Below are 26,195 nucleotides of genomic sequence, written 5' to 3' on the forward strand. Positions count from 1 at the left end.
TAAATTTATTTTTTCAACTTTTTAAATTAAAATATGAGTTTAAATTTAGAAATTAAATTTATAATTTTAAATTTTAATTTTAATTTGAATTAAAATTTAAAATTTAATCAAGTCTTTTGAATCTAACTGTCACGTGGTAGACGTTAATAAGACGGAAAGCCGAAGAGGTAGACGTTACAGGGAAGAAAGCTGAAGAGACCGCTTAGCCATTTGGTTCAAAAGAGGGACAAGTGAGGGTGAAAGATAAACTGCCACGTGGTAAGACTAGGGAAAATAATGTTAAGGTATAGAGGTATAGAAGATAGATTTGTCCGGTTGAATGCTGGTTAGCCCTAATCCTAGCCAATATCCTGCAATTATCCCATGCAAATATCCAATCAAGCTCTGAATACCGGCCTATATTATCGTGGTTTGTGCACGGATCAGGCCATGTGGGCCGGGTCCATTAACCATGCGCTCTCTCTCTCCCTCTATATATACTTGCGAGACGAGAAAAGACCTCTCTCTTCCCCGTTGGGCCAAACTGTGAAGTGAACCCCCGCCGTTTCCCATGGCCGACGAGAAGCAGCGCTCTCTCCGCCTCCTCTCCGCCTCCCCTTTCCCTCTCCCCCACGGTACTCTCTCTCTCCCTCTAGGGTTCCTCTCCAATGGCGCGCTCTCTCTCTATGTGATTGCGATCTGAGCTCTTGAGCTCTCCTCTTCCTCCTCCTCCTCCTCCTCCCCCCCTAGGGTTGCGATTCTCGTATGGGACCGCGGGGTTCCGATCGGATGGAGCGATCCTATCGTCGACGGTGTTCCGAGCTGGGATCGTGGCGGCGCTGAGGGCGCTGAAGAGGGGATCGGCGATCGGGGTGATGATCACTGCCTCCCACAACCCCGTCGCCGACAACGGCGTCAAGATCGCCGACCCCGACGGCGGCATGATGACCCAGACCTGGGAGCCCTTCGCCGACGCCCTCGCCAACGCCCCCGACCCTCAAACCCTCCTCCAGGTCCCTTTTACTTCTTACTTTAACCGCGGTTTTAATGCTCTAATTTCTGATCGTAGTGTCACTATCCACGTGATAGTGGATTCTCTAGGTCGGCGTATGCTTAGATCTCTGTAGTTTCGATGTAGCTCACTTCGTTTGTGAGTTGATCGGATTGAGAAATTAGTGCTTGTGTTTGCTTATTTAGTTCTATCAGCAATAGAACGATTTCAGTTCACCTTTCAGGACAAATTAAACATGCTGCTCAACTCAACCCATGTATTTAGATGAAGAAAAGCTCTTTGGGAACTTCCTCATATTAGTCGACTTTTATTTGTCTGCATGAATTCGAAATGTCAGCTGATCGGTTGCATCTTTTGAAGGCAGATTTCGTATTGTTAAACTGTGTAGTGTCTAATCCTTGTAATAGTGTAACGATTTCGTTGGAGTCCAAAATATCTACCTGAAAACACAAATTCTTCTTCGATCTTTTCTACCTCGTGTCTAATATTGCCTTCTGCTGGCAGTTGGTTCTTGAGTTCGCAAAGGATGAGAACATCCCACTGGGGGGAGCACAGTCTGCGGAGATATTATTGGGAAGAGACACGAGACCATCTGGAGAATTTCTCCTCGAAGCAGCAAAACAAGTAGGCAGTGCAATTATTTTTTATTTTTGGGGGTGGGGGGGTGGGGGGGGTGTCGATACAGATTGAATAGATGCTAAATACTAATGCATTTCAATCTCCTCAAGGGAATCACTGCCATAATTGGTGCTGCCACAATTGATATGGGAATTGTGACGACCCCGCAACTTCATTGGATGGTTAGGAGCAGGAATAATGGCTTGAAGGCATCTGAATCTGATTATTTTGCACAACTTGCAGATTCCTTTAGGTTAGTTTTTGAGGAGATTAGATCTTATGTTGAATTTGATATTTTAGGCCTACTTACATTGGAGACCTACACTTGTTGGATTCAGGTGCTTGATGGATCTTGTCCCAAATGAAGTAGAGAAAAAAGGGGTTGATACGAAACTTATTGTAGATGGAGCAAATGGCGTCGGTGGTGCAAAGCTTGAGGTTCTGAAGGAAATGCTCATGGGAGTAGAGATTCACACGAGAAATTCAGGCAAGGACGGAGAAGGAATACTAAATGAGAAGTGCGGTGCTGATTATGTGCAGAAGGAGAAAGTTGTTCCATGTGGGTTTGGTTCTGACGATGTAGGAGTAAGGTAATGTGCTTTCCTTCTTTTCTCTTGAATAATATGTTTATGTTAGTTATATCAATACCAAGTGCACAGTTCACTCTAGTGTTTCAGGTGCACGAGTTTGGACGGTGATGCTGATAGACTTGTGTATTTCCATGTCTTATCAGCAAGTAACGATAGGATTGATCTTGTTGATGGAGACAAGATATTATCCCTCTTCGCAATATTTATCAAAGAGCAACTAAAGATTCTTAATGATGAGAAGGATGATGGACTTAAGAAAGAATTGCCTGCAAGGCTTGGCATTGTTCAGACAGCGTATGCAAATGGAGCATCAACAGACTACCTTAAGCAGATGGGCCTCGAAGTGGTATCCACTCCGACCGGAGTGAAATATTTGCACAAGAAAGCTTCAGAATATGACGTCGGTATCTATTTTGAGGCCAATCGGCATGGGACAATACTATTTTCAGAAAATTTTATATCACTATTGGAGTCTAGAAATAATGAACTTGCCTCTACATCTTCAGGTGAACTCGTGAATTCCATAGCATTTGTCCCTAGAAATTGCAATTTTATGAAACAGGAGTATTTCACTTTTTCTTTTTTCTTTTTCTGTTTATCACATAGGTTCTGAGCATCACAAGGCTGCACAAAGATTGTTGGCGGTCAGTCAACTGATCAATCAAGCTGTTGGAGATGCTCTCAGTGGGCTGCTTTTAGTAGAGGCTATTTTGCAATCCATGGGATGGTCCTTCAAGAAGTGGAGTGAGCTTTACCATGATCTGCCTAGTAGACAGCTGAAGGTAAATTGCTTGTTTTATTCATACTTCAGCAGGTTCTTTTCTGAAAACATATAATGACTTTTAGAATATTTTTTGACGGTAGGAGTCTGCAAAAAGAGCAGGGAAAATAAATTTCTTTTCATTCCTTTTCTACCTACTATATTTCTTTTTTTATTTTCTGCTCAGGTGAAAGTTGCAGATCGGAGTGCTATTATTACAGCAAATGCAGAGACCCAAGTTGTGAAGCCTTCTGGCTTGCAGGAGGCAATAGACATGGAGACCGGTAAGCAAGAAAAGTCCTACTGATTACAAATAAGTCTCACTGTATTTCTCTATATCAAAATTATGGTTGATCTTTTCTTTTTTTGTTTCTTTTTGTATATTTATGTGGAGCAACTTGCAGCCAAGTATACTCGTGGGCGGTGCTTTGTTCGGCCCTCTGGCACAGAGGACGTAGTACGCGTATATGCAGAGGGATCAACACAGGAAGCAGCTGATAGCCTCGCCAAATCTGTGGCAGAGCATTTCACTCGCCTTCTTGGGTAAGATGGTCTACACTAATAAACTTGAGCACAATTTCCAATATGAAGTTTCTATCTGCAGGTCTAAAACTTGGCATTTTATAACTCAATTGCTTGTTTGTGCACTTTAAAGTCTTGTTCTGGTGTTAGGAGAAATTTTTCTAATTTTGAAACTATTTTTTGGACTAACTGCATTAAATATGTTTGCCATCCACACTATATATCTTTCATTGTGCAAGGTTTTCCCTATATATTTATACATTGATGCTTTTTTGCTCCAAACGTCCCCAACGAAGGTTTGTTAACCTATACAAGTAACGCTAGCCTATTACATTTCCTCCGAATGCTGTATATATGGGTTGTTTATGCATTGGCATAAGATGATTTTAAGAGTTATAATTGGTTTGTAGACACAATCTTCGAAGTTACATAATCGACAATTTATATGAGATCAATTTTTGGGGACCCAACGCATATCCCCTACCCTCCCTGACATAATAATCTCACTTCTATTTCGTCCTCATCATAAGCTCACTGCAATAATTGTAGGTGACCTGGAGGATATTTATGACAGCGTGTCTTAGATAGAGAATAAATAGGGGTCTTTTGATTTTCTTATGAATACTTGTATAATGTTATTTTTATGTATTATTAATATGTATAGATTTACAGTATAAATATTTTTAATTCATTTATGCATATATCATATTAGTTTGCTATAAACTATATTGTGGAACCCAAAGCACCTGGAGTTATCAACATACTGTCTGTCTGACGTGCATGCTTAATGAGAACAGAAGTGTGCAGTTTTTAAATTGATATTGCTCGTGGACGGATATATCCAATACGTCTCTATTTAAAGTAGGGGGGTAGGTATAGTATGAACGCCTTTGAACTGATTTCTCATTAGTGATTCCCTTCGTTTTTTTTTGTCATTTCGTATCCATATGTAATGCGGATTCAGATGTCAAAATTTAATTTTGATCCGAGGGGGTTCGAGCTGAACACAGGATCCTTTTAAGTCCACATCATCTTGGCGATGTGACGCCCAACCAACCGCGGGGTTGGAATTTTTGTCGCGCTTTCTTGATCGAGTCCGTCACTCCTTCCACACTTAATAACAAACAGATCCTGACTTTATAATACTGTAGTAACAAACCACCGCAGAGAGATGAATCGTTACAGGCAATAGCAACAGAAAACAACAACAGAAAAGCAGCTTGCAATATACCGAAATTGCAGCACACCAAAACCACAAAGCACATCACCACCCAACAAGCAAGCCTCTACAACAACGCACAAATTCAAATACGTAACACACAACCACTTCATACGTGTTGCACTATTACTTTTATAATAGGGGCATAATACCAACACGGGTAACAGATCATCCAAGCCAACAGTGGAAGCTAGGAGTTCCAGCCTAGAACCGAGTAGGGCTCTTAGTTGTGCGGAGGCTTATCGACGTCTTCGTGGGGGCGGAACCACACCTTCTGCTCCAACACTGAGGCTGGATCATTCCCACTGGCTGGCTTGCCGGTGGAGCCACTGTTGGATTCGGCCGGCCCAAACACGCCAGTCTCAGGGTGAGGGCCCCAATACCTCTCAGGCTTGCCGTTCTCAATCACATCATCCGGCACCACGCACGGCTGCACGTGCTCATCGCCGTTCTTGTCGTAGGCCGATGCGTGCACTCCCCTCCTGGTAAAGGGCACAGATATACATGGTTTTACCACAGCATTGTAAATTTCTCTTGCACCATTTTGGAAGATACTGGAAGGCCCGGATTAAGAGCCCAACCAAACGGGCATGAACAGCCATCAAGGTTTGCATTTCCAATGGACAAGCGCACGGCGGTTATGCAGAAGATCTCCTCACCAAAATACTTGCCTACTCTTTTACTTCACAAGTATTGCTATGGTTCAACAGAAGTTGGTTGATTTGATTGATAATCTAGACTGTTGATTAAGCTCAGGAAGCACAAGTGTAGAGGTGTAAAATTGGACAAAATCATGACTGGGGCAAAACCACAATCACGTGAGCAAGCATCCGAAGGCCAGAATTAACTAGTGTACTGTTGTAGGTGGGTCAAAACAGACTCGTGGTCCATTCAATAGTAAAAGTTTTCTGTGACACACTAGCAGTAGTTAATGGAGAGTACTGCAGGCCACAGGGGAGGGTACGGGGGAAGAAGACAATCACACAGTTCTTGCCGTTCGAAAGGAATCTACAAATTATACCCTTACACATCGATAGTTGNAACATATAATGACTTTTAGAATATTTTTCGACAGTAGGAGTCTCCAAAAAGAGCAGGGAAAATAAAATTCTTTTCATTCCTTTTCTACCTACTATTTTTGTCTTTTATTTTCTGCTCAGGTGAAAGTTGCAGATCGGAGTGCTATTATTACAGCAAATGCAGAGACCCAAGTTGTGAAGCCTTCTGGCTTGCAGGAGGCAATAGACATGGAGACCGGTAAGCAAGAAAAGTCTTACTGATTACAAAGAAGTCTCACTGTATTTCTCTATATCAAAATTATGGTTGATCTTTTCTTTTTTTGGTTCTTTTTGCATATTTATGTGGAGCAACTTGCAGCCAAGTATACTCGTGGGCGGTGCTTTGTTCGGCCCTCTGGCACAGAGGACGTAGTACGTGTGTATGCGGAGGGAACAACACAGGAAGCAGCTGATAGCCTTGCCAAATCTGTGGCAGAGCATGTCACTCGCCTTCTTGGGTAAGATGATCTACACTAATAAACTCGAGCACAATTTCCAATATGAAGTTTCTATCTGCTGGTCATAAACTTGGCATTTTATAACTCAATTGTTTTCTTGTGCACTTTAAGTTCTTGTTCTGGTGTTAGGAGAAATTTTTCTAATTTTGAAACTATTTTTTGGACTAACTGCATTAAATAAGTTTGCCATCCACACATATATCTTTCATTGTGCAAGGTTTGCCCTATATATTTATACATTGATGCTCTTTTGCTCCAAAATGCCCGCAACGAAGGTTTGTTAACCTATACAAGTAACGCTAGCCTATTACATTTCCTCCGAATGCTGTATATATGGGTTGTTTATGCATTTGACATAAGATGATTTTAAGAGTTATAATTGGTTTGTGGACACAATCTTCGAAGTTACTTAATCGACAATTTATATGAGATCAATTTTTGGGGACCCAACGCATATCCCCTATCCTCCCTGACATAATAAATCTCACGTCTATTTTTCGTCCTCATCATAAGCTTACGGCAATAATTTTAGGTGACCCGAAGGATATTTATGACAGCGTGTCTTAGATAGAGAATAAATAGGGGTCATTTGATTTTCTTATGAATACTTGTACAATGTTATTTTTGATGTATTATTAATATGTATAGATTTACAGTATAAATATTTTTAATTCATTTATGCATATATCATATTAGTTTGCTAAACTATATTGTGTGGAACCCAAAGCACCTGGAGTTTTCAACATACTATCTGTCTGACGTGCATGCTTAATGAGAACAGAAGTGTGCCGTTTTTAAATTGATATTGCTCGTGGACGGATATATCCAATACGTCTCTATTTAAAGTAGGGGAGTAGGTATAGTATGCACGCCTTTGAACTGATTTCTCATTAGTGATTCCCTTCCTCTTTTTTTTTTTTTCTTTTTTTTTTTGTCATTTCGTATCCATATGTAATGCGGATTCAGATATCAAAATTTAATTGATCCGAGGGGGTTCGAGCTGAACACAGGATCCTTTTTAAGTCCACATCATCTTGGCGATGTGACGCCCAACCAACCGCGGGGGTGGAATTTTTGTCGCGCTTTCTTGATCGAGTCCGTCACTCCTTCCACACTTAATAACAAACAGATCCTGACATTATAATACTGTAGTAACAAACCACCGCAGAGAAATAAATCGTTACAGGTCATAGCAACACAGAAAACAACAACAGAAAAGTAGCTTGCGATATACTGAAATTGCAGCACACCAAAACCACAAAGCACATCACCCACCCAACAAATAAGCCTTTACGACAAGGCACGAATTCAAATACGTACCACACAACCACTTCATACGTGTTGCACTGTTGGTTCTTATTTAATCTTCTACTACTACTACGTATCACTACTACTTTTATAATATGGGCCTAATACCAACGCGGGTAACAGATCATCCAAGCCAACAGTAGAAGCTAGGAGTTCCAGCCTAGAACCGAGTAGGGATCTTAGTTGTGCGGAGGCTTATCGATGTCTTCGTGGGGGCGGAACCACACCTTCTGCTCCAACACTGAGGCTGGATCATTCCCACTGGCTGGCTTGCCGGTGGAGCCACTGTTGGGTTCGGCCGGCCCAAACACGCCAGTCTCAGGGTGAGGGCCCCAATACTTATCAGGCTTGCCGTTCTCAATCACATCATCCGGCACCACGCTCGCCTGCACATGCTCATCGGCGTTCTTGTCGTAGGCCGATGCGTGCACTCCCCTCCTGGTAAAGGGCACAGATATACATGGTTTTACCACAGCATTGTAAATTTCTCTTCCGCCATTTTGGAAGAAGGCCCGGATTAAGAGCCCAACCTAACGGGCACGAACAGCCATCAAGGTTTGCATTTCCCATGGACAAGCACAAGGCGGTTATGCAGAGGATCTCCTCACCAAAATACTTTTGCTTACTCTTTTACTTACTCCAGAAGTTGGTTGATTTGACTGATAATCTAGACTGTTGATTAAGCTCAGGAAGCACAAGTGCTCATCTAGAGGTGTCAAATTGGACAAAATCATGACTAGGACAAAACCACAATCACCTGAGCAAGCATTCGAAGGCCAAAATTAACCAGTGTATTGTTGCTGGGTCTAAACAGACTCGTGGTCCATTCAATAGTAAAAGTTTTCTGTGACACAATAGCAGTAGTTAATGGAGAGTACTGCAGGCCACAGGGGAGGGTACGGGGGAAGAAGACAATCACACAGTTCTTGCCGCTCGAAAGGAATCTACAAATTATACCCTTACACATCGATAGTTGAAACTTGGGGAGGTGTAAATTGGGAGTACAAGCAAATTCTATCTAATACAGAAAAATTAAAATACAAGTTAAAATAAATAAGGCACGGGACATTTGAAACCAGCAATATGCCTGAGAGCTCACAAGTTCGTTATTACTCGCATATCATATATTTCCTTATCTGTTATTTATTTTATCTCACACAGTTACCTTTCAATCTGCATCACCAAATAAGCAAAGTCCTTTATCCCTTTAAATTTAAAATAGGGAAAACTTCAAAAAAAAAAAAAAACTCCTGTGGTTTCGTATTTTTTCATTTTAGTATTTTATGGTCTAAAGTGTATCAAATTAGTACCCTGTGGTTTCGTACTTTCTCATTTTAATATCCTGTGGTTTAAAATGTATCAAGTTAGTATTATGTAATTTTATTTTTATATCATGTTAGTACCTTGTCGTTTTATTTTTGTATCAAGTTAGTACCCTGTGGTTTTATTTTTTTCTTAATGAAATATTAAACCACAGGATACTAAAGTGAGAAAGTGCGAAACCACAGGATACTAAAGTGAGAAAGTGCGAAACCATAATGTACTAACTTGATACACTTTAAACCACAGGGTACTAAAATAAAAAAGTGTGAAATCACAGAGTATTAATTTGATACACTTTAAACCATAAGATACTAAAGTGAGAAGGGTTTTTTTTTTTTTGATTAAATAGGAATTTATCCTATTTGAGAAGGCCGTATTCGAAGTTTTCCCTTTAAAATAGCTGCTTTAAATCTCTTAAAATGCTCCCGTAATGAATTGCCAATATACTTACATACATGATGCAAAGATTTTGATTGATTAAACACATAATTTAAAGTGCCATGCGGATTGACCAAAACATTAACACTGTGTGCATAGAAAATAATTCGGAGGGCATCCAATATATTTTTCTAAACTTTAATGATTGATTCAAAGTTTGAGATGAAATGGAGAATAAAATGCGGGCGCAGCTGGTGTGAGTAATAGTTTATTATTTTTTTTATATATTAAAATCAGAAATCAAATAAGATTCAAACATAAAAATATATATATTAATAAAGAAAAGGCATATTCTTCTGCTCCGAGTAACGAACAGGGACTCTGGAACACGAAATACACATTTGTTACGATTTAGATAATCTTCGAGTCTCGCATTCGTTTGGAACAATATACTTTTCCCAGATCTTCAAATTTTAACCAGAATTATGTGCAGTAATTTCTTAAGTATGATAACTTTTTAGAGCAACCCCAAGAGGATACAACCAGAAAAATTAATGATCTAACATCAGCTACGGAATTAACTACAAGTGATCTCTCGAACAAATTTGAAGTGGAAATTCGAATCAATCGGAGTTGAAATCAGTGCGATTCTGAAAAAAAAAAAAAAAAAAAAATCTTCTGAGCGAGTATAAAAACAACAAATCAATCGAGATTTGAGAACTATACTGAGTCAAAACCCAATTAACCGAAGACAAATCGGAGAACGTCATGAATCCGCCAGTATATCACAACAAAAACCGGAATCAAGAGATCGGAGCAACAAATAAGATAAGAAACTAAGAAGATCCAAAGATCACAAAGAAGGGTTTTACTACCTCGTCGCCGCGGAGGGGAAGAGCGAGATCGGAGCGGGATCTCGCGGGATCTGGTTGGAAAAGAGCTTCTCGAAGCTTCTAGCGATCGCTCGCACCTTCCAAGTCGCTGCCATGCAATAGAGAGGGAGATTTCCCTTTCGAGAGAATTCGCTCTGAGAGTGGAAAGTAGAGAGAGAAAAAGAGAGGAAGAGAGAGGGAGCGGAGTGAGAAAAGGGGATGAAAAGGATGAGACGGGTCCCTCCCTATTTATAGAGGCCCCCAACCACGCTCTAATTGCTCAGCTACTACTCTTCCTACACCGCGCCGTTAACCTTTCCGTCAATTATAACGGCGACGACGTGGGAGAATGTTGCGTTGGACCGGTGAGCGCCCCCTGCTCCGTAACGGTTCTCTAGACGCCGTTGCCCCCTCGTTGTTGTCTTTCAACGGAGTATAATACCAGGCCCCTTCAATTTTCAATTTTCTTGCCATTTTTGTCTAATTATTACGAGAGACCCGATTTAATTACTGCATTTGTTTCCCAAAATATAATGTGATAATATATAATTTACACTAATATAAAAATATATATTTAAAATTTTATTATTTTAATATAGTAAATAGTTGATAAAATTCAGCGTAGAGAATAACTTGTTATTTGATTTATAACAAATTATTGTCTAACATTTATACTAAGCGCAGGCAATAATTTCTGCAGTTATGTTGGATCTGATATAAGGTGTTGGACGGTGGTTCAAAAACATTATTATTATAAACATAAATTTATGTGATTAAACTATCAACAGGTGAATTTTTATACTTTTATATTGTCGAGCAAAGTTATTAAATATGTAGACCGTAGAAATTTTAAACTCTCATTCCATTACACTAATAAATAATAATCAGGAATTAGGCTCCCATGAATCATGATGCCCCCACTTACGTCTTTTTAGCATGACTGCATGAGCGCGTACCCGGTGAGTACTTACTCTTGCAGAAAATAGAAACAACAAAATATGCTACTACAAAGGAAGATCCCACGAAGTTTCCTATGTGCATTTTAAAATATATTAATATCCCTATAATTTGGGCCCTCAAAATTACAATATAAATTGGAGGTCTCATTGGCTTATGTTTTACGCTATTCTCCTATTCGAGAGTATAATCAGGACAAATTTTGGTCGTAATCAAGTTGTTATAACCTAGTTTTCAGCAAATTAGCAAACTTAGAGTTTAAATAAAAGAATTAAAATTTAATTATATAATGGTAAGAGAAATTTATTTATTTATTTATTTATTTATTGCTCTACAAATTAGGATCTTCAACTTGAGCTTTGATATTTTCTGCAGTAGGAAGTGCCAGAAAAATGACACAATTTTTAAGAAATTTCGAGTACCCTACAAAGTGGACAAATTTCTAATTCCAGGTGATAGGACGAATTTCTAATTCCAATCCATCCAATCCGTATTTGGATTTGGCGTACTCTAATCGCAACTTATCTGTCACATTGACATGAAATCACTAGTATGCATTGTCTTGGAATGTATTGCGCACACTTGATCCTTTGCAAAGTCAAATTGGGAGGCCACCTATAAGACAACGAAATTTTAAGAAAATTTTGCAACTTCTATAGGTCATAGTCATTTTCCAAAATCCTAATGATCAGTAACGTGTGGTGTGTAATTAGAGCACTGCTTAAATCTTTTATAGTCTATGACTTGTGATATTTTTTTTTTTTCAAAAAAAGAATGATAAGAGATAAATAGAAAATATGGGTTGTGGGCCGTGACATTGGCGTGTAGTTGGAGAGTAATCTAACATTGAATGCAATCATTCTCAGAAGAAACAAAATTTGTTTCAACTTGGGCAGATTCTGTTGCAGCATTCAATCCCTGTATGAGATCACTCTCTTTTACTTTTCACAACTGAGTTTGGACCATAGTTACTTAATTCGGATTCGGCAAAAATTCGGTACGGGTATAATTCGGATAAAATTCGTCTTTTAATTTTTAAATTCGTTAAAAAATACAGCTAAAAAACGGATTTGGTAATTATTCGGATACGTGATTTATACGGATATTATACGTTCACCAATTAAAAATTCGGAATAAAAAATTCGGCTATATAAGAAATATATAATAATTAATATACTATATATATTATTATTATAATTTTTGTATATAGATTAAATATATTCATATATTAATAATAAATCTTTATTAATAATACATAAAATTTATATATTTAAAAATATTAATAAATAATTACAAATTTATAAACAAAATATTGTATAAATATTTCTATATAAAAATAAAATAATATATATAATAAATGAATATATATTTATAAATAAAATTTTATACACACACGAGAGGGAGGTCCACTGTGGACCTCCCCTCATGCGGTCCACGGGGCTGAAATAGCCTCGTGGACCGCGCGCATCAATTTCTCCCAAAAACCTCGATTTTTTACTGTTCATCTTCTTTTTTTTCTGCGGACGACCTTGGGCGAGGAGATGGGATCCAGCGTCGCGGCCCTTGCTCCCGGCGCTGGCGAGGGCGGCGGAGGACGACGACGACGCGAGCGGCGACGAGAGCGGCGACGACGCGAGCGACGGTGACGAGAGCGGCGACGACGCGACCCTCGACGAGATCGGCGACGAAGCGACCCTCGGCCGCGAGTCGCTGTCGCCGATTTTTTGTGCGAATAATTCGCGAATCGCGAATAATTCGCGAATAATCATTTTTGATGAAAAGATCGCGTTTTTTTTTTCGTATTTTTTGGAAAAATATGAAAAACGGCGTTTAATTCGTATGTTAAATAATACGCGTATAATTTGCGTATTAATTGCGAATTAACTAACTAAGGTTTGGACACCAACCAAACATCATCATACTTAGAAACTGATAACAATTATTTGATAACTTCAGAGAAATAAAATATATATAATTTTTTAATAAAAAAGTTAAAATATAAAAGTATTTAAATTAGTCGAGAATGGCGGCCATTAATGCTAGAAACCTCTGTTCAAAAAATTTTATAGAGCATTCTATAATTATCCTACTTTTTTTTTTTTTCGAGAAAGGTAGCATGCTATTCGTTTCGTTTATTTCTGAAAAAAATACACTTAACTAGAAATATGCATCAATTAGAATTCAAATTTGAGATCTCGGCTGCCAACTATTAAATTTTTTGCCATTTATGCTAGGGGCAGTCACTATCATTATTCTACTTGTCTCAAGATAATGAATGTTAAGTGTTGGACAACAATATACATATTTCTAGAGTAAGCCACCATTTGTTATACAGCATTTTCAGTAGATGTTAACTCAAGAGTATTGTTCCTAAAAGAAAACTACTATCCTTTGTCATGTTTTGCCACATACAAATAGACTTTTTCCTTCCCATTTAAAAATAGTAAACTCTAATAAACTTATGCAATAGATAAGAGTTTTTTGTTGGTTCGTACATACAATCGGAATCTCCAAGGTGCGGTGGATTGGAAACCCTTTATGACAACCTAAAGTTTTTTTCTTGAAAAACAAAGCTGTTTCAATCACCTAAATAGATAACGGTCTCAATGTATCTTGAGAATTATCCTGGAGTTTGAGACGATGGTGGCTTAGTTAGATCTTCTAGAAGAGTTTTTGAATAGAACTATTAAAATAATTTTTAGTATATTCTACATTAAAGGGTTTTTCTGCTTCATTTAGAAGCTTTATTTCAACTTTATTGGGCAGCTTTTCAACAAGATATTGCTGAGACAACTAGAGGAACCATACGATTCACTCACATCATAATCTTAAAGATTTGTTTTAATCCAAAAGTTTTTTATTCAAAATTTATTACTGTATTGGATGATAGATTTTTTTAAAAAAACCCATAAAAAGAATGAGTACTCCTCAATCCTCATCCAATTTTTGTTTCCACCTAATAGGGTCATTTATATTTAATTCAATAGCTTCATATCGTAAAATGAGGGCAAAACACTACATATTGTCATACACAACGCAATGCAGAAACCTACCAAGTTCTGGTTATTCATATAGGTAAATACGGTGGCGAAACACAACGACCTGCCGAATTCTACAACCTACGACTTCTAATAACACGGCAACGAACCGATCTGCTTGCCGACTAGCCGTTGATTCAATCCTGGTCGCTCGTTTTACAAGTTTCACCTTCGTATCCGTCCTCAATGGAGCGTACGTACTAATCCATCCAATCGTCACCGTTCGTTTGCCTCGATATTCGTTCCATCTCAAACCCTCTCTCCTTTTCGCTCGATTCCTCCCCCGGCCTCATCCTCACCGTCCGTTTTTGAACCACCCCCATTTCGAATTTCAAATCACTCGACCGTTAGTCGCCTGAATGCCTAATCTCCCTTGTTATTTAAACCCCCTCTGCCGACCACAAACCCTCATTTCGCGATCGCCCGTTTCCTCGGACACGACCTCTGTGTCTCCCTCTCCGCTCCCCACCCTCCGCCATGGCCGTCGACAAGAAGCTCCCCCTCCAATCGAGCTCCGCCCACAACTCCGCGGCCGCCGCCGCAGGGGGCGGTGCGAAGAAGACGATCGAGGAGATGTACCAGAAGAAGACGCAGCTGGAGCACATCCTCCTCCGCCCCGACACCTACATCGGCTCCGTGGAGAAGCACACCCAAACCCTATGGGTCTACGAGAACGGCGAGATGGTCCATCGATCGGTGACCTACGTCCCGGGCCTCTACAAGATCTTCGACGAGATCCTCGTCAACGCCGCCGACAACAAGCAGCGAGATCCCTCCATGAACTCCGTCAAGGTCGACATAGATCCCGAAGCCAATTGCATCAGCGTCTACAACAGTGGCGATGGTATTCCAGTGGAGATCCACAGCGAAGAGGGCGTCTACGTGCCGGAGATGATCTTCGGCCACCTCCTCACCAGTAGTAACTATGACGATAACGTGAAGAAGACGACGGGAGGGAGGAATGGGTACGGCGCGAAGCTCACGAACATCTTCTCTACGGAGTTCATTATCCAGACCGCAGATGGGAAGAAGCAGAGGAAGTACAAGCAGGTGACCTCGAAGATTCCTCGAACCCTTTCTTTGATCTCTAAGTGCCAAGTTCGATCAGTTGTCTTTCATTCTTCTTGATCTTTCTCGTTGTCTGGGAATTGATGATGTCTAACTAGAGTTTCATTTGTAGGATTTGGATTGGTGTTCTTAGAGATGAGGATATAGGGTTTTCCTTTGGGCGTAAATTATGGTGCCTGACGAAATAATTCATCTAGAGTAATTGCTCGGGCTTACACTTTCCGGTGTCTACAATTCTTATTTATTATGTGAATTTGGAATTTTATGACCATCGTTCTCCATTTTGTTAGGTACACAGACTAATTATTGATTGTAAGTAAATTATTGAGGAAAAGCCTTGGCTCAGCTTTCTTTGTTAGTTACTATTTATAACTAGCATTACTATGATTCTGATCTCAATTCTCAGGGAAAAAATCTAAGGTTATACCAATTCCTTTTCACGTACGCTAGTATTCATTTATAATGCATGTATTGTACTTTAATTGCTTTTAGAACCAGATTCAGTATTTCCTTGAATTTGTTATCATGTTTATAATTGGCAAAGTGCTTCCATAACTTTGCAATGTAATCTACTATGCTCATGTAAAAAACTACAAATGACCATAGTTGCTGGGTTTCCTGCATATATAGAATTCATTCACTTTGCAAATATATGCTAGATGTGTAATATGCCAAGATCCCCTGTCTCTGAAATAGGGATATTGATTATATCCTGCAGAGTTGTTTTATTTTTAGATTAATAAATCTAGAGCAATGCTGCTCATACATCTGAAAGTAGATATATCTTGCGTCCCATACATTTAATGGATGAGAGTCGTTTACTGGTCACTTGATGTGACTAGTAAAAACACCCCATCTATTGGATGGATAGAGTGTAAGATGCACATTCCGTTTGCAATGTACAAGTAGCATTACCATAAATCTATTATTTTCGTAGTCTTGTGAGTTATCTCTTCTTTAGCCTATCTCTCTGTCTTCACAAATGGAGTCTAAATATTGCATCATCCTCAATTTTTTAGGGGGGAAAAATACTGTAATATCAATAATTTCAATAATATTGCACTTTGCTTCGGTTTACTTCTATCATTTTAAGCAAGATTCGGATTTCCTTTTTGTTCTAGTAAGTAATTGCAATGAATGTTTCCTTCCAAAACATGTAGGTATTCTCAGAAAACATGGGAAAAAAGTCTGAGCCTTCCATTACCAAGTGCAAGGAAGAGGAAAACTGGACCAAGGTCACCTTTAAACCTGACCTGGCCAAATTTAACATGACCCATCTGGAGGACGACGTAGTTGCTCTCATGAAGAAGAGAGTTGTCGATCTTGCTGGAACTCTTGGCAAATCTGTCAAGGTTGAGTTGAACGGGCAAAGACTACCTGTGAAATCATTTGCTGATTATGTCAACTTATACCTTCAGGCTGCTTCTAAATCGAGACCTGAACCTCTTCCAAGGTTTGAAAGGATTCCACATCTGTTCCATTACAAATAAGATTCTCCTTATTATGAAGTTTTGCTTATTAAACAGTTGTTAGTAAACAGGATAGTGGAGAAAGTTAATGATAGATGGGAGATTTGCGTAAGTCTAAGTGAAGGGCAGTTCCAGCAGGTAAATGTTGTGTCTTTAATCAATGACTGCATGCTTTGGCTTTGCGTAAACTTCAATTCAACTTGAATTTTGTATACAGGTCAGCTTTGTAAATGGAATCAATACGATAAAGGGTGGGACTCATGTTGAGTACGTGACCAATCAAATCACAACCTACGTGATGAATGTTGTGAACAAGAAAAACAAGAACGCCAACCTCAAAGCCCACAATGTGAGAAGCCATTTGTGGGTCTTTGTCAATGCACTGATCGACAACCCTGCTTTCGACTCACAGACTAAAGAGACCTTGACTACTCGTCAAGGAAGCTTTGGTTCAAAGTGTGAGCTCTCCCAGGAGTTCCTTAAAAAGGGTTAGTAGTAGACTAATGGGTTTCATTACTTAGATTAGGATGTACCAAGAGTAGGCTGATGTTCTCATAAGTATGTGCATTGTGCATTTATAGTGGCCAAGTCGGGAGTCGTGGACAATCTACTCTCTTGGGCTGATTTCAAGCAGAGCAAGGAATTGAAGAAGACAGATGGAACGAAGAGGCAAAGAATTACTGGAATTCCTAAACTTGAGGATGCTAATGATGCCGGAGGGAAGAACTCTGACAAGTGTACCTTGATTTTGACTGAGGGAGATTCCGCTAAGGCTCTCGCTGTTAGTAAATCGAGCTTATTAAGAATATAAAACTTAGTTTTCTTAAATCAAAGAATAATTGTATTTACCTTGCTATACAGATGGCTGGTATCTCTGTAGTAGGCAGGAACTACTATGGTGTATTCCCTCTGAGGGGGAAATTGTTGAATGTGAGAGATGCAAATCACAAGCAGATAATGGATAATGCAGAAATCCAAAATATAAAGCTGATTCTTGGTTTACAACATGGAAAGCAGTACGACAGCACAAAAGGTCTACGATATGGTCATCTTATGATTATGACTGATCAGGTCTGAAGGAAAAGACATAGTTCTTTGCATCTCTTTTCAGTTCTTCAAAGATACTACTTATTTGTATTGGGGAAAAAAATGCATAGTATACTGATTGAGCTATTGATCTTCTGGTGCCAGGATCATGATGGTTCCCACATAAAAGGGCTCCTAATTAACTTCGTCCATTCATTTTGGCCTTCCCTGCTCAAGATCCCCTCTTTCATGGTTGAGTTCATTACTCCTATTGTTAAGGTAGGCCTTGCTCTGAAAACTCCTAAAGATAAATGTCATATCTAAATACTGATCAAGTCATGTATTTCTCTTTACAGGCAACTCATAACAGAAACAAAACTGTCTTATCGTTCTACTCGATGCCTGAGTATGAAGCATGGAAGGAAAGTCTGGGAGGAAGTGCAAATGGTTGGTCTATTAAGTACTATAAGGTCTGCTTTTTCATACTTATTTGTACATAGCTTTGGCCTGAAAATTTGAAAGGAAATTGAACATTTTTTACCTTTATTGTTATATGCTTCTCAGGGGTTGGGAACAAGCACATCGAAAGAAGGAAAGGAGTACTTCCAAGATATTGACAAGCACAAGAAAGACTTTGTGTGGGTCGATGAACAAGATGGAGATGCTATTGATTTAGCATTTAGCAAGAAAAAGATTGAGGCAAGGAAAAACTGGCTCCGCCAATTTGAGGTGAATGGCTAACAAATTCCATACATAATGTGCAGATTAAGTATTTATTTTAAAGTTTCCATTTGAACATCTTGATGAACTTTTGCAGCCGGGGACTTATCTTGATCAGAGGATGAAGAAAATCAAATACAGTGATTTTGTGAACAAAGAACTTATACTATTTTCCATGGCTGATTTGCAACGGTCAATACCATCAATGGTTGATGGCCTCAAACCAGGCCAGAGAAAGATTTTGTTTTGCTCATTCAAGCGGAACTTTGTGAAGGAGGCTAAGGTGAGTCAAAAAACAGCTCTAGTAGTTTTGAACTACTAAGTATGTTTATGTTACAAATTACAATATCATTTTTTTTTTTCTGTCATACAGGTTGCCCAGTTCTCTGGTTATGTTTCCGAGCATTCAGCATACCACCACGGTGAGCAGAGTCTTGCTAGTACCATTATTGGAATGGCTCAAGATTTTGTGGGCAGCAACAACATAAACCTTCTGCAGCCTAACGGACAGTTTGGCACCAGAAACCAGGTGACTGGAGTAAAATGGTGTGATTTTTGTTATGTTTTTTGGATGTTTACTTTAGTAGAGATACTGATATCTTTTTAATTTAGGGAGGAAAAGATCACGCTAGTGCAAGGTATATCTGCACTAGCCTTTCACCCCTAACTCGGTTCTTGTTCCCAAAGGACGATGATATTCTTCTTGATTACTTGAATGAAGATGGCCAGTCGATTGAACCCACTTGGTATTGATGTTAAAACCTTTTTCTTGTTATTTTAACATCATATAATTGGTCAAAGCTCCTTAAACAACCATGATACTTTTCCAAATTCTTCAGGTATATTCCCATTATACCTATGGTTCTAATCAATGGAAGTGAAGGGATTGGTACAGGATGGAGCTCTTTCGTTCCTAACTACAACCCTAGGGACATAATCGCTAATGTGAGAAGGTTGTTAAATGATGAACCAATGCAGCCCATGGACCCATGGTATAGGGGATTCAAGGTTGGTCACATCATGTACTATTCTTTGACTGAGCCTATCTACTTCTACAAATATATGTATGCCCAACTATGAGTTGTTTCCAGGGTCTCATAGAGAAATCAGCTACAAAGGAAGCTGGTGTGACTTACACCATTACTGGTATTATAGAGGAAGTTGACAACACAACACTGAGGATCATGGAGCTTCCTGTTCGCAGATGGACCCAGGATTATAAGGAATTTCTCGAGGCCCTAATGACTGGCAATGATAAAGTCAAGGAACCATTCATAAAGGTATTTGTCCGAGATTCATAAATTATTTGTAGCATTTATTTACCTTCAACAGGATTATCTGATTCTAGTATTAATCTACAGGATTATCGAGAGCACAATGATGATACAACAGTGCACTTCGAGGTTACGTTAACAGAGGAAAACTTGAATATTGCCTTACAAGAAGGTCTTGAGAAGAAATTTAAGCTCACTACCACAATTGGAACTACTAACATGCACCTATTTGATTCCAATGGTGTTATCAAGAAATATGATACCCCAGAGCAGAGTAAGTTTTTCTAATATGCGCTCATTTGAAACACAGTTTTGTTTAATTGTTATCTTTTCTGATAAATTTTCTTTGCAGTTCTTGAGGATTTTTTCCATCTAAGGCTTGAGTTTTATGAGAAACGAAAGGTTGGTGCTTCTGGAAATAGTTTTTATGAGGCTTGAATAAGTATTACAAAGTGAGAGAAAACTTACTGATCTCATGTTTTCTTATGCAGAAAGTACTCTTAGACAATCTTGAGATGGATTTACTAAAGCTGGATAACAAAGTGAGATTCATACTTGGTGTAGTCCGAGGTGAAATTATAGTTAATAATAGGAAGAGAGCAGAACTATTCATTGAGCTGCACCAGAAAGGCTTCACTCCTTTCCCTAAGAAATCGAAGGGCATCGATGTTGCCATCGTGGGGGCCACCACTGAAGAAGAAGAAAATGAAGAGAGTCCAGAAATGGGGAAAGGCGGAGTGAGAGCTAGTGATTATGAATATTTGCTCTCCATGGCCATCGGTACATTGACACTGGAAAAGGTCCAGGAGCTATGTGGAGAAAGAGACAAGTTGGAGAGTGAGGTTGAGGAATTGAGAAAGGCCACGCCGAGGTCTTTGTGGTTGAAAGATCTTGATGCTCTTGAAAGAGAGCTAGAAGTAAGTAACACTGTGGCTTCAATAATTATCTATCAAAGGTGCAGCTTTTTATAAAACACACTAACTTTGAAGGATGTATTAGAGTAAGATTTCTGCAAGAGTACTTCTGTAAGTATGAGAGTATGTGCGTAACAAATAGAATTCCTTGAGGGCTTGCATATAAATTTAGATTTTGAAAAGATATACACACAAATATGTAATTTTGTAATTCCAATGTTTTAAGGGTATATATCTGCCATACTTTGCTAGATATATGCTTATACACATCTTGAATTAGGAGCAAGAAAGAAAAGATGCTGAAGCTGATGGGGCAAGGCGAGCGATGAGAGCCAAGAACATTGGAGCTGCTGCAGCCTCCAAACAAGGAGCAAAGAAACCAAGAAAGAACACTGCAAATAAAGCCTCTACAACAACATTAGAGGATACTTCAAATGGTATTTCTATTATTCTTTCGCTCTAAAAATTATCGTTCTCAAGTGGTTTTCTTCTTAGTAATTTAATGCAGAGCCTATTCCTGCAGGCAATATTCCTGAGCCATCATAACCAAAACCAAGAGGGCCACCAAAGAAAGCACCTGCTAAGGTTTGCTTTGCTTGATTAATCCATATTTCTCCATCAATTATTAGCTCTTTATTCTCTGTTTTTGAGTAACTTTTATTTCATATGTATAGTCTAAGGCAGTTGAGAGTGATGATGAGGATGAAGTACTCGAGTTAAAAGAGCGTCTGGCCGCTTATAACCTCAATTCTTCTCCCGATCATTCTGGTAATTTTAAATGATTACACTTTTCCAATTATCATATTGGTAGATCAAATTACTTCTTTCATGGCTCTTTTATATATATTTGGCTAACGCTTAATTTATTTTTACAGCTATGGAGATCGAAGGCCTGGTAAGTCAAGTAGAACCAGAGAAAGAACCAAGCAAAGGAGCTGCTGCAAGAAAAGCACCAGCAGCCATAACACATCTTTCCGATGAAGATGGTGATGATGATCAGATGCCAACAATTCTTGAAGGCAATGATGATGATGATGATGATGATGAGTTTGAGCTATTGGAAGAAGCAGCACCCAAAGAGAAGAAACCAGCTAGAGGGAGAAAGCCAGCTGATGATAAGCTGAAAGCTGCGGTGGGCACAAGAAAAAGGGGGCCAGCACAAAACAAGCCTGCTCTAACTCAGAAGCTGATCACACAAGTGCTTACGCCTTCAGAAAAAGCCAAGATAGCTTCCCCAAAGAAGAAGGTGAGAAAAACGAGAGCTTCTCCCTTCAATAAGAAGAGTGGTACGTTATTGGGCAATAGGATCCTTAGTTCTTCTGTGAGCAGTGAAGATTCTGGTGGACATGCTTCTGAGGGCAGTCCAGCAGAAGTCGTTGCTCTAGTGAACCGACCTAAGAGAAATAACATACAAAGAGCGGTTTACATAGATAGCGATTCTGAAGGGGAAGAAGAGCAACCTATTACTGATGATTCAGATTTTGCAGAGGATGAAGATTAATATCTCTTTGGTCGAAATGAGGCTAGTAGTGAGTGTAACCACTAAGAAAATTGGCTAGTGTTGTTTGTAAAAGTTAACTTCTCGCGCTTAGTAGTAAGTATTGCCAGTGCTAACGAAACTTTGATCATCTTCTTCTTTTGATGTATTGAGGTAGCAGAAGACAAAGTTGATGTCCCAATTCTCTTTCACTTTGAAGAATAGTTTCCTCAACTCTATTATCTTTTACGATGATTATCACTCATTCGTTTTAGTTAAAACTGTACTGCTGCATATATATTTATATTATTCTTCCATCGTATGCCCAGCCCACTCATCTACCGTACTTGTTTGGCTTAACAGTTAGAACAGTTTATTTTCCTAAGTTATCTCTCTTGCTTTTGAAAGGGCAAGAAATTGAATGATTTTGGTGAAAAAGCTGCTTTCAAAAACAAGCTCATGATCCTTTTTTTTTTTTTAATAGTTTTATTTTATTTTTTCAGATGTCATTAATCTAAATACTTTATTGTCACTAGGTATATTGTTATTAGCCCTAAAATTTTCGATCCATATTTACATCAAAATCTCATATTAAAACTTGTGGAGTTGGGGACACCACCTCCAATCTTTTTGGTGTACTTTTCATTTAAAAAGTTGTCCCGATACTTTAACAAATGTCTAAATTATTTTATTTTAATCAAAATATGATTTAACATGCTATGTTATCACAAAAAATTAGTATTGTTTTAAACGTTCAAGATCTTGTGAGTACGCAAATGAAAAGCATAGGAAGCAACATGAAATATTCGTATAATATAGGGACTATTCACATATTTTTCCTGCGGTCCATATTCCATAAAGAGACAGAAAACTTTTGAGGGGCCTTCTTGCAAAATTACCTGAACCACATGGTTCACATCTAAACCCTACCGAACCCTAACTGCAACCTCTGCTTCTTCCCCGGCCCTCTCCTTCGCCGTCCCTCCCCGTCGCCGCCCCCGCAAGTGCTCTCTCTTTCTCTCTCTCTCTCTCTCTCATAGGTACTTTTCCAATCCTTTTTCCCTCACTCATCGCCTCATTTGAGAGATATAATGAAATATGTATAGTAAATTATTTCTTTACTTGCGAAAGAGGAGTTATATGTTAATTGCACGACGTGATAATGTTATGCTATTGTACTATTAGGTTTGGGGATTTGTATTGGTTTGCTCGTGCTCTCCTGCTTCTCTGTAGTTGGCTTTTTATCGTTATCCAGTGTTAATGAGTTTCGATTCCATGTTGTTGTTATTGTTGTTATTATTGCTTTGGTTTAGACATATACTTGGCTACATACTTGAGCATTTCGATCAAGTAGCATATGAACATGTTTGTGAGCTTATTGCGGATTGAATGGGTTTAATTTGTATCTGTTTGACACCCTACTGTGAAAATTCTTACCTGTTGTCCATGGTACTGCAATTTTTGTCAACTCACTACATCTAGAGAAATGCTTCCTAAGCCGAACTTCAATGAACTTAATTTAGAGTCAATTCACTGTATCTAGCTAGTTACATTATTGGATTGCATTGAAAAGCATGTTAATTATCATTTATATTATGTGTCTTGGACCACGGTCATTCTTTCAAGGTGCAGCAAAAAAAAAAAGAAGTTAGTGTAATAATCTGTGTAAGTACAGGCATAAATATTAGCATTCCTATCAACAATCAATTGTAAAATGGTGAATACAACGAATTTCTTAGCCAAACGTATTGTATAACTGTGGTTGCCATTGTTGATCTTTTGAACATTGAATATGTAGCTTAATCTTTTGCTATGAAAATTAGCTTTCCTTTTTTTGTGTGTGTGTGGGGGGAGATAAATTTTTAGTTTTGTCTGCATTTGTCTTAAACTTAATTTCTTGTTTTGTCCCTCTGTTTTTCCGCTTCTTTTTTTCACCCCCCCTTTGCTCTGTTAGGAATCAGAAAATGCCGTTGGGATTGATCATAGGATTAGGTAAGGCAATGCGTAGGAAGCGAACGTCGTCACTTAATATATTATCTTCAAAAAGAGGGCCTTGAGATTATTATAAGGGGAAAAACTGCAAGCCTACCGGTTTCCACACTCGCAAAGGTTCCGTCTACCCTACTAATTTTCACTGATTACAGTGTCACTGTTTTCATCTTTTGTTGTCATGATTTACTATTATGGGAATTTCTGATTAATTGAATTCGAGACTGCGGAAAAATTTCTTAGCCAGATCATTTATTTGCTGGTGGATCATGATATTATTTTATGTAAAGTGGATCGTGCTATTATTTTATATACAGTGTTAGCAAACGTCCATTGAAACTGTTGGTAATTAGATTTAAGATTCCTTTTAGGGCTCGCTTGGATTATGGTTTGTAGTATTCCTGTAACCCTCCATATTTTCTATTGAAAATGTTCAAATCATTACCATTGAACTAAAGTTAGTAATTGTAAAAGGTGTTAGTGTAGTAGTGGAATCATTATAGATTCTTAGGTGGTATGAATACTAGATTATTATTGGTTAGAAGATATTCTCAATTCAATTGTTGATGGGAATCATTAATAGTCCCTTAATAAGGATATACTAGTACTCAGCAACCTCCCAATCCAATTGGCTTGATAAGTTAGCTACAAATTTGCCCAGCCCACTCATCTACCGTACTTGTTTGGCTTAACAATTAGAACAGTTTATTTTCCTAAGTAATCACTCTTGCTTTTGAAAGGGCAAGAAATTGAATGATTTTGGTGAAGAAGCTGCTTTCAAAAACAAGCTCATGATCCTCTTTTTTTTTTTTTAATAGTTTTATTTCATTTTTTCAGATGTCATTAATCTAAATACTTCATTGTCACTAGGTATATTGTTATTAGCCCTAAAATTTTCGATCCATATTTACTTCAAAATCTCATATTAAAACTTGTGGAGTTGGGGACACCACCTCCAATCTTTTTGGTGTACTTTTTATTTAAAAAGTTGTCCCAATACTTTAACAAATGTCTAAATTATTTTATTTTAATCAAAATATGATTTAACATGCTATGTTACCACAAAAAAGTAGTATTGTTTTAAACGTTCAAGATCTTGTGAGTACGCAAATGAAAAGCATAGAAAGCAACATGAAATATTCGTATAAATAGGGACCATTAACATATTTTTCCTGCGGTCCATATTCCATAAAGAGACAGAAAACTTTTGAGGGGCCTTCCTGCAAAATTACCTGAACCACATGGTCCACATCTAAACCCTACCGAACCCTAACTGCAACCTCTGCTTCTTCCCCGGCCCTCTCCTTCGCCATCCCTTCCCGTCGCCGCCCCCGCAAGTGCTCTCTCTCTCTCTCTCATAGGTACTTTTCCTCTCCTTTTTTTCTCACTCATTGCCTCATTTGAGAGATGTAATGAAATATGTATAGTAAATTATTTCTTTACTTGCGAAAGAGGAGTTATATGTTAATTGCACGACGTGATAATGTTATGCTATTGTACTATTAGGTTTGGGGATTTGTATTGGTTTGCTCGTGCTCTCCTGCTTCTCTGTAGTTGGCTTTTTATCGTTATCCAGTGTTAATGAGTTTCGATTCCATGTTGTTGTTATTGTTGTTATTATTGCTTTGGTTTAGACATATACTTGGCTACATACTTGAGCATTTCGATCAAGTAGCATATGAACATGTTTGTGAGCTTATTGCGGATTGAATGGGTTTAATTTGTATCTGTTTGACACCCTACTGTGAAAATTCTTACCTGTTGTCCATGGTACTGCAATTTTTGTCAACTCACTACATCTAGAGAAATGCTTCCTAAGCCGAATTTCAATGAACTTAATTTAGAGTCAATTCACTGTATCTAGCTAGTTACATTATTGGATTGCATTGAAAAGCATGTTAATTATCATTTATATTATGTGTCTTGGACCACGGTCATTCTTTCAAGGTGCAGCAAAAAAAAAAAAAAGTTAGTGTAATAATCTGTGTAAGTACAGGCATAAATATTAGCATTCCTATCAACAATCAATTGTAAAATGGTGAATACAACGAATTTCTTAGCCAAGCGTATTGTATAACTGTGGTTGCCATTGTTGATCTTTTGAACTTTGAATATGTAGCTTAATCTTTTGTTATGAAAATTAGCTTCCCTTTTTTTTGTGTGTGT

The 26,195-nt window shown here is 38.4% G+C and overlaps 4 protein-coding genes across 5 annotated transcripts; 3 read left to right on the forward strand and 1 right to left on the reverse strand.

Annotated features, from left to right (window-relative positions):
• Positions 489–18,609, forward strand: LOC109727214 (phosphoacetylglucosamine mutase). Of its 2 annotated transcripts, XM_020257217.1 has the most exons (11): positions 489–614; positions 730–992; positions 1,496–1,615; positions 1,720–1,862; positions 1,948–2,199; positions 2,287–2,705; positions 2,806–2,981; positions 3,147–3,243; positions 6,078–6,216; positions 18,220–18,384; positions 18,473–18,609. In XM_020257217.1, the coding sequence occupies exons 1-10, from the start codon at positions 551–553 to the stop codon at positions 18,329–18,331; spliced, it is 1,785 nt and encodes a 594-aa protein (XP_020112806.1). In that variant the 5' UTR covers positions 489–550; the 3' UTR covers positions 18,332–18,384; positions 18,473–18,609. The 2 variants fall into 2 exon arrangements, with proteins under 2 accessions (XP_020112806.1, XP_020112807.1); XM_020257218.1 differs by lacking the exons at positions 18,220–18,384; positions 18,473–18,609 and adding an exon at positions 16,321–16,545.
• Positions 7,384–10,333, reverse strand: LOC109727218. Its single transcript, XM_020257222.1, has 2 exons — positions 10,101–10,333; positions 7,384–7,962 (listed from the first exon to the last, which is right to left on the reverse strand). The coding sequence occupies exons 1-2, from the start codon at positions 10,211–10,213 to the stop codon at positions 7,704–7,706; spliced, it is 372 nt and encodes a 123-aa protein (XP_020112811.1). The 5' UTR covers positions 10,214–10,333; the 3' UTR covers positions 7,384–7,703.
• LOC109727499 (DNA topoisomerase 2-like) lies at positions 18,581–21,345 on the forward strand. The gene is made up of 10 exons (XM_020257635.1): positions 18,581–18,658; positions 18,749–18,904; positions 18,988–19,121; positions 19,215–19,383; positions 19,467–19,655; positions 19,737–19,923; positions 20,002–20,051; positions 20,141–20,566; positions 20,844–20,957; positions 21,238–21,345. The coding sequence occupies exons 1-10, from the start codon at positions 18,581–18,583 to the stop codon at positions 21,343–21,345; spliced, it is 1,611 nt and encodes a 536-aa protein (XP_020113224.1).
• Positions 21,100–22,321, forward strand: LOC109727217 (DNA topoisomerase 2-like). Its single transcript, XM_020257220.1, has 3 exons — positions 21,100–21,148; positions 21,238–21,331; positions 21,439–22,321. The coding sequence occupies exon 3, from the start codon at positions 21,441–21,443 to the stop codon at positions 22,062–22,064; it is 624 nt and encodes a 207-aa protein (XP_020112809.1). The 5' UTR covers positions 21,100–21,148; positions 21,238–21,331; positions 21,439–21,440; the 3' UTR covers positions 22,065–22,321.

This window comes from Ananas comosus, linkage group 22, assembly GCF_001540865.1.
Source record: "Ananas comosus cultivar F153 linkage group 22, ASM154086v1, whole genome shotgun sequence".
Classification (NCBI taxonomy): Eukaryota; Viridiplantae; Streptophyta; class Magnoliopsida; order Poales; family Bromeliaceae; genus Ananas; species Ananas comosus.

Excerpts from the sequence above, each read along its gene's own strand:
- LOC109727218 (XM_020257222.1), bottom strand. The coding sequence starts at position 10,213 with ATGGCAGCGACTTGGAAGGTGCGAGCGATCGCTAGAAGCTTCGAGAAG. Across the intron at positions 7,963-10,100 it reads TTCCCCTCCGCGGCGACGAG|GAGGGGAGTGCACGCATCGG; the intron begins GTAGTAAAACCC and ends GCCCTTTACCAG.
- LOC109727214 (XM_020257217.1), top strand. The coding sequence starts at position 551 with ATGGCCGACGAGAAGCAGCGCTCTCTCCGCCTCCTCTCCGCCTCCCCT. Across the intron at positions 1,616-1,719 it reads TCCTCGAAGCAGCAAAACAA|GGAATCACTGCCATAATTGG; the intron begins GTAGGCAGTGCA and ends AATCTCCTCAAG. Across the intron at positions 1,863-1,947 it reads CAACTTGCAGATTCCTTTAG|GTGCTTGATGGATCTTGTCC; the intron begins GTTAGTTTTTGA and ends TGTTGGATTCAG.
- LOC109727499 (XM_020257635.1), top strand. The coding sequence starts at position 18,581 with ATGGTTGATGGCCTCAAACCAGGCCAGAGAAAGATTTTGTTTTGCTCA. Across the intron at positions 20,052-20,140 it reads AGTTTTATGAGAAACGAAAG|AAAGTACTCTTAGACAATCT; the intron begins GTTGGTGCTTCT and ends TTTCTTATGCAG. Across the intron at positions 20,958-21,237 it reads AGAAACCAAGAAAGAACACT|TCTAAGGCAGTTGAGAGTGA; the intron begins GCAAATAAAGCC and ends TCATATGTATAG.
- LOC109727217 (XM_020257220.1), top strand. The coding sequence starts at position 21,441 with ATGGAGATCGAAGGCCTGGTAAGTCAAGTAGAACCAGAGAAAGAACCA.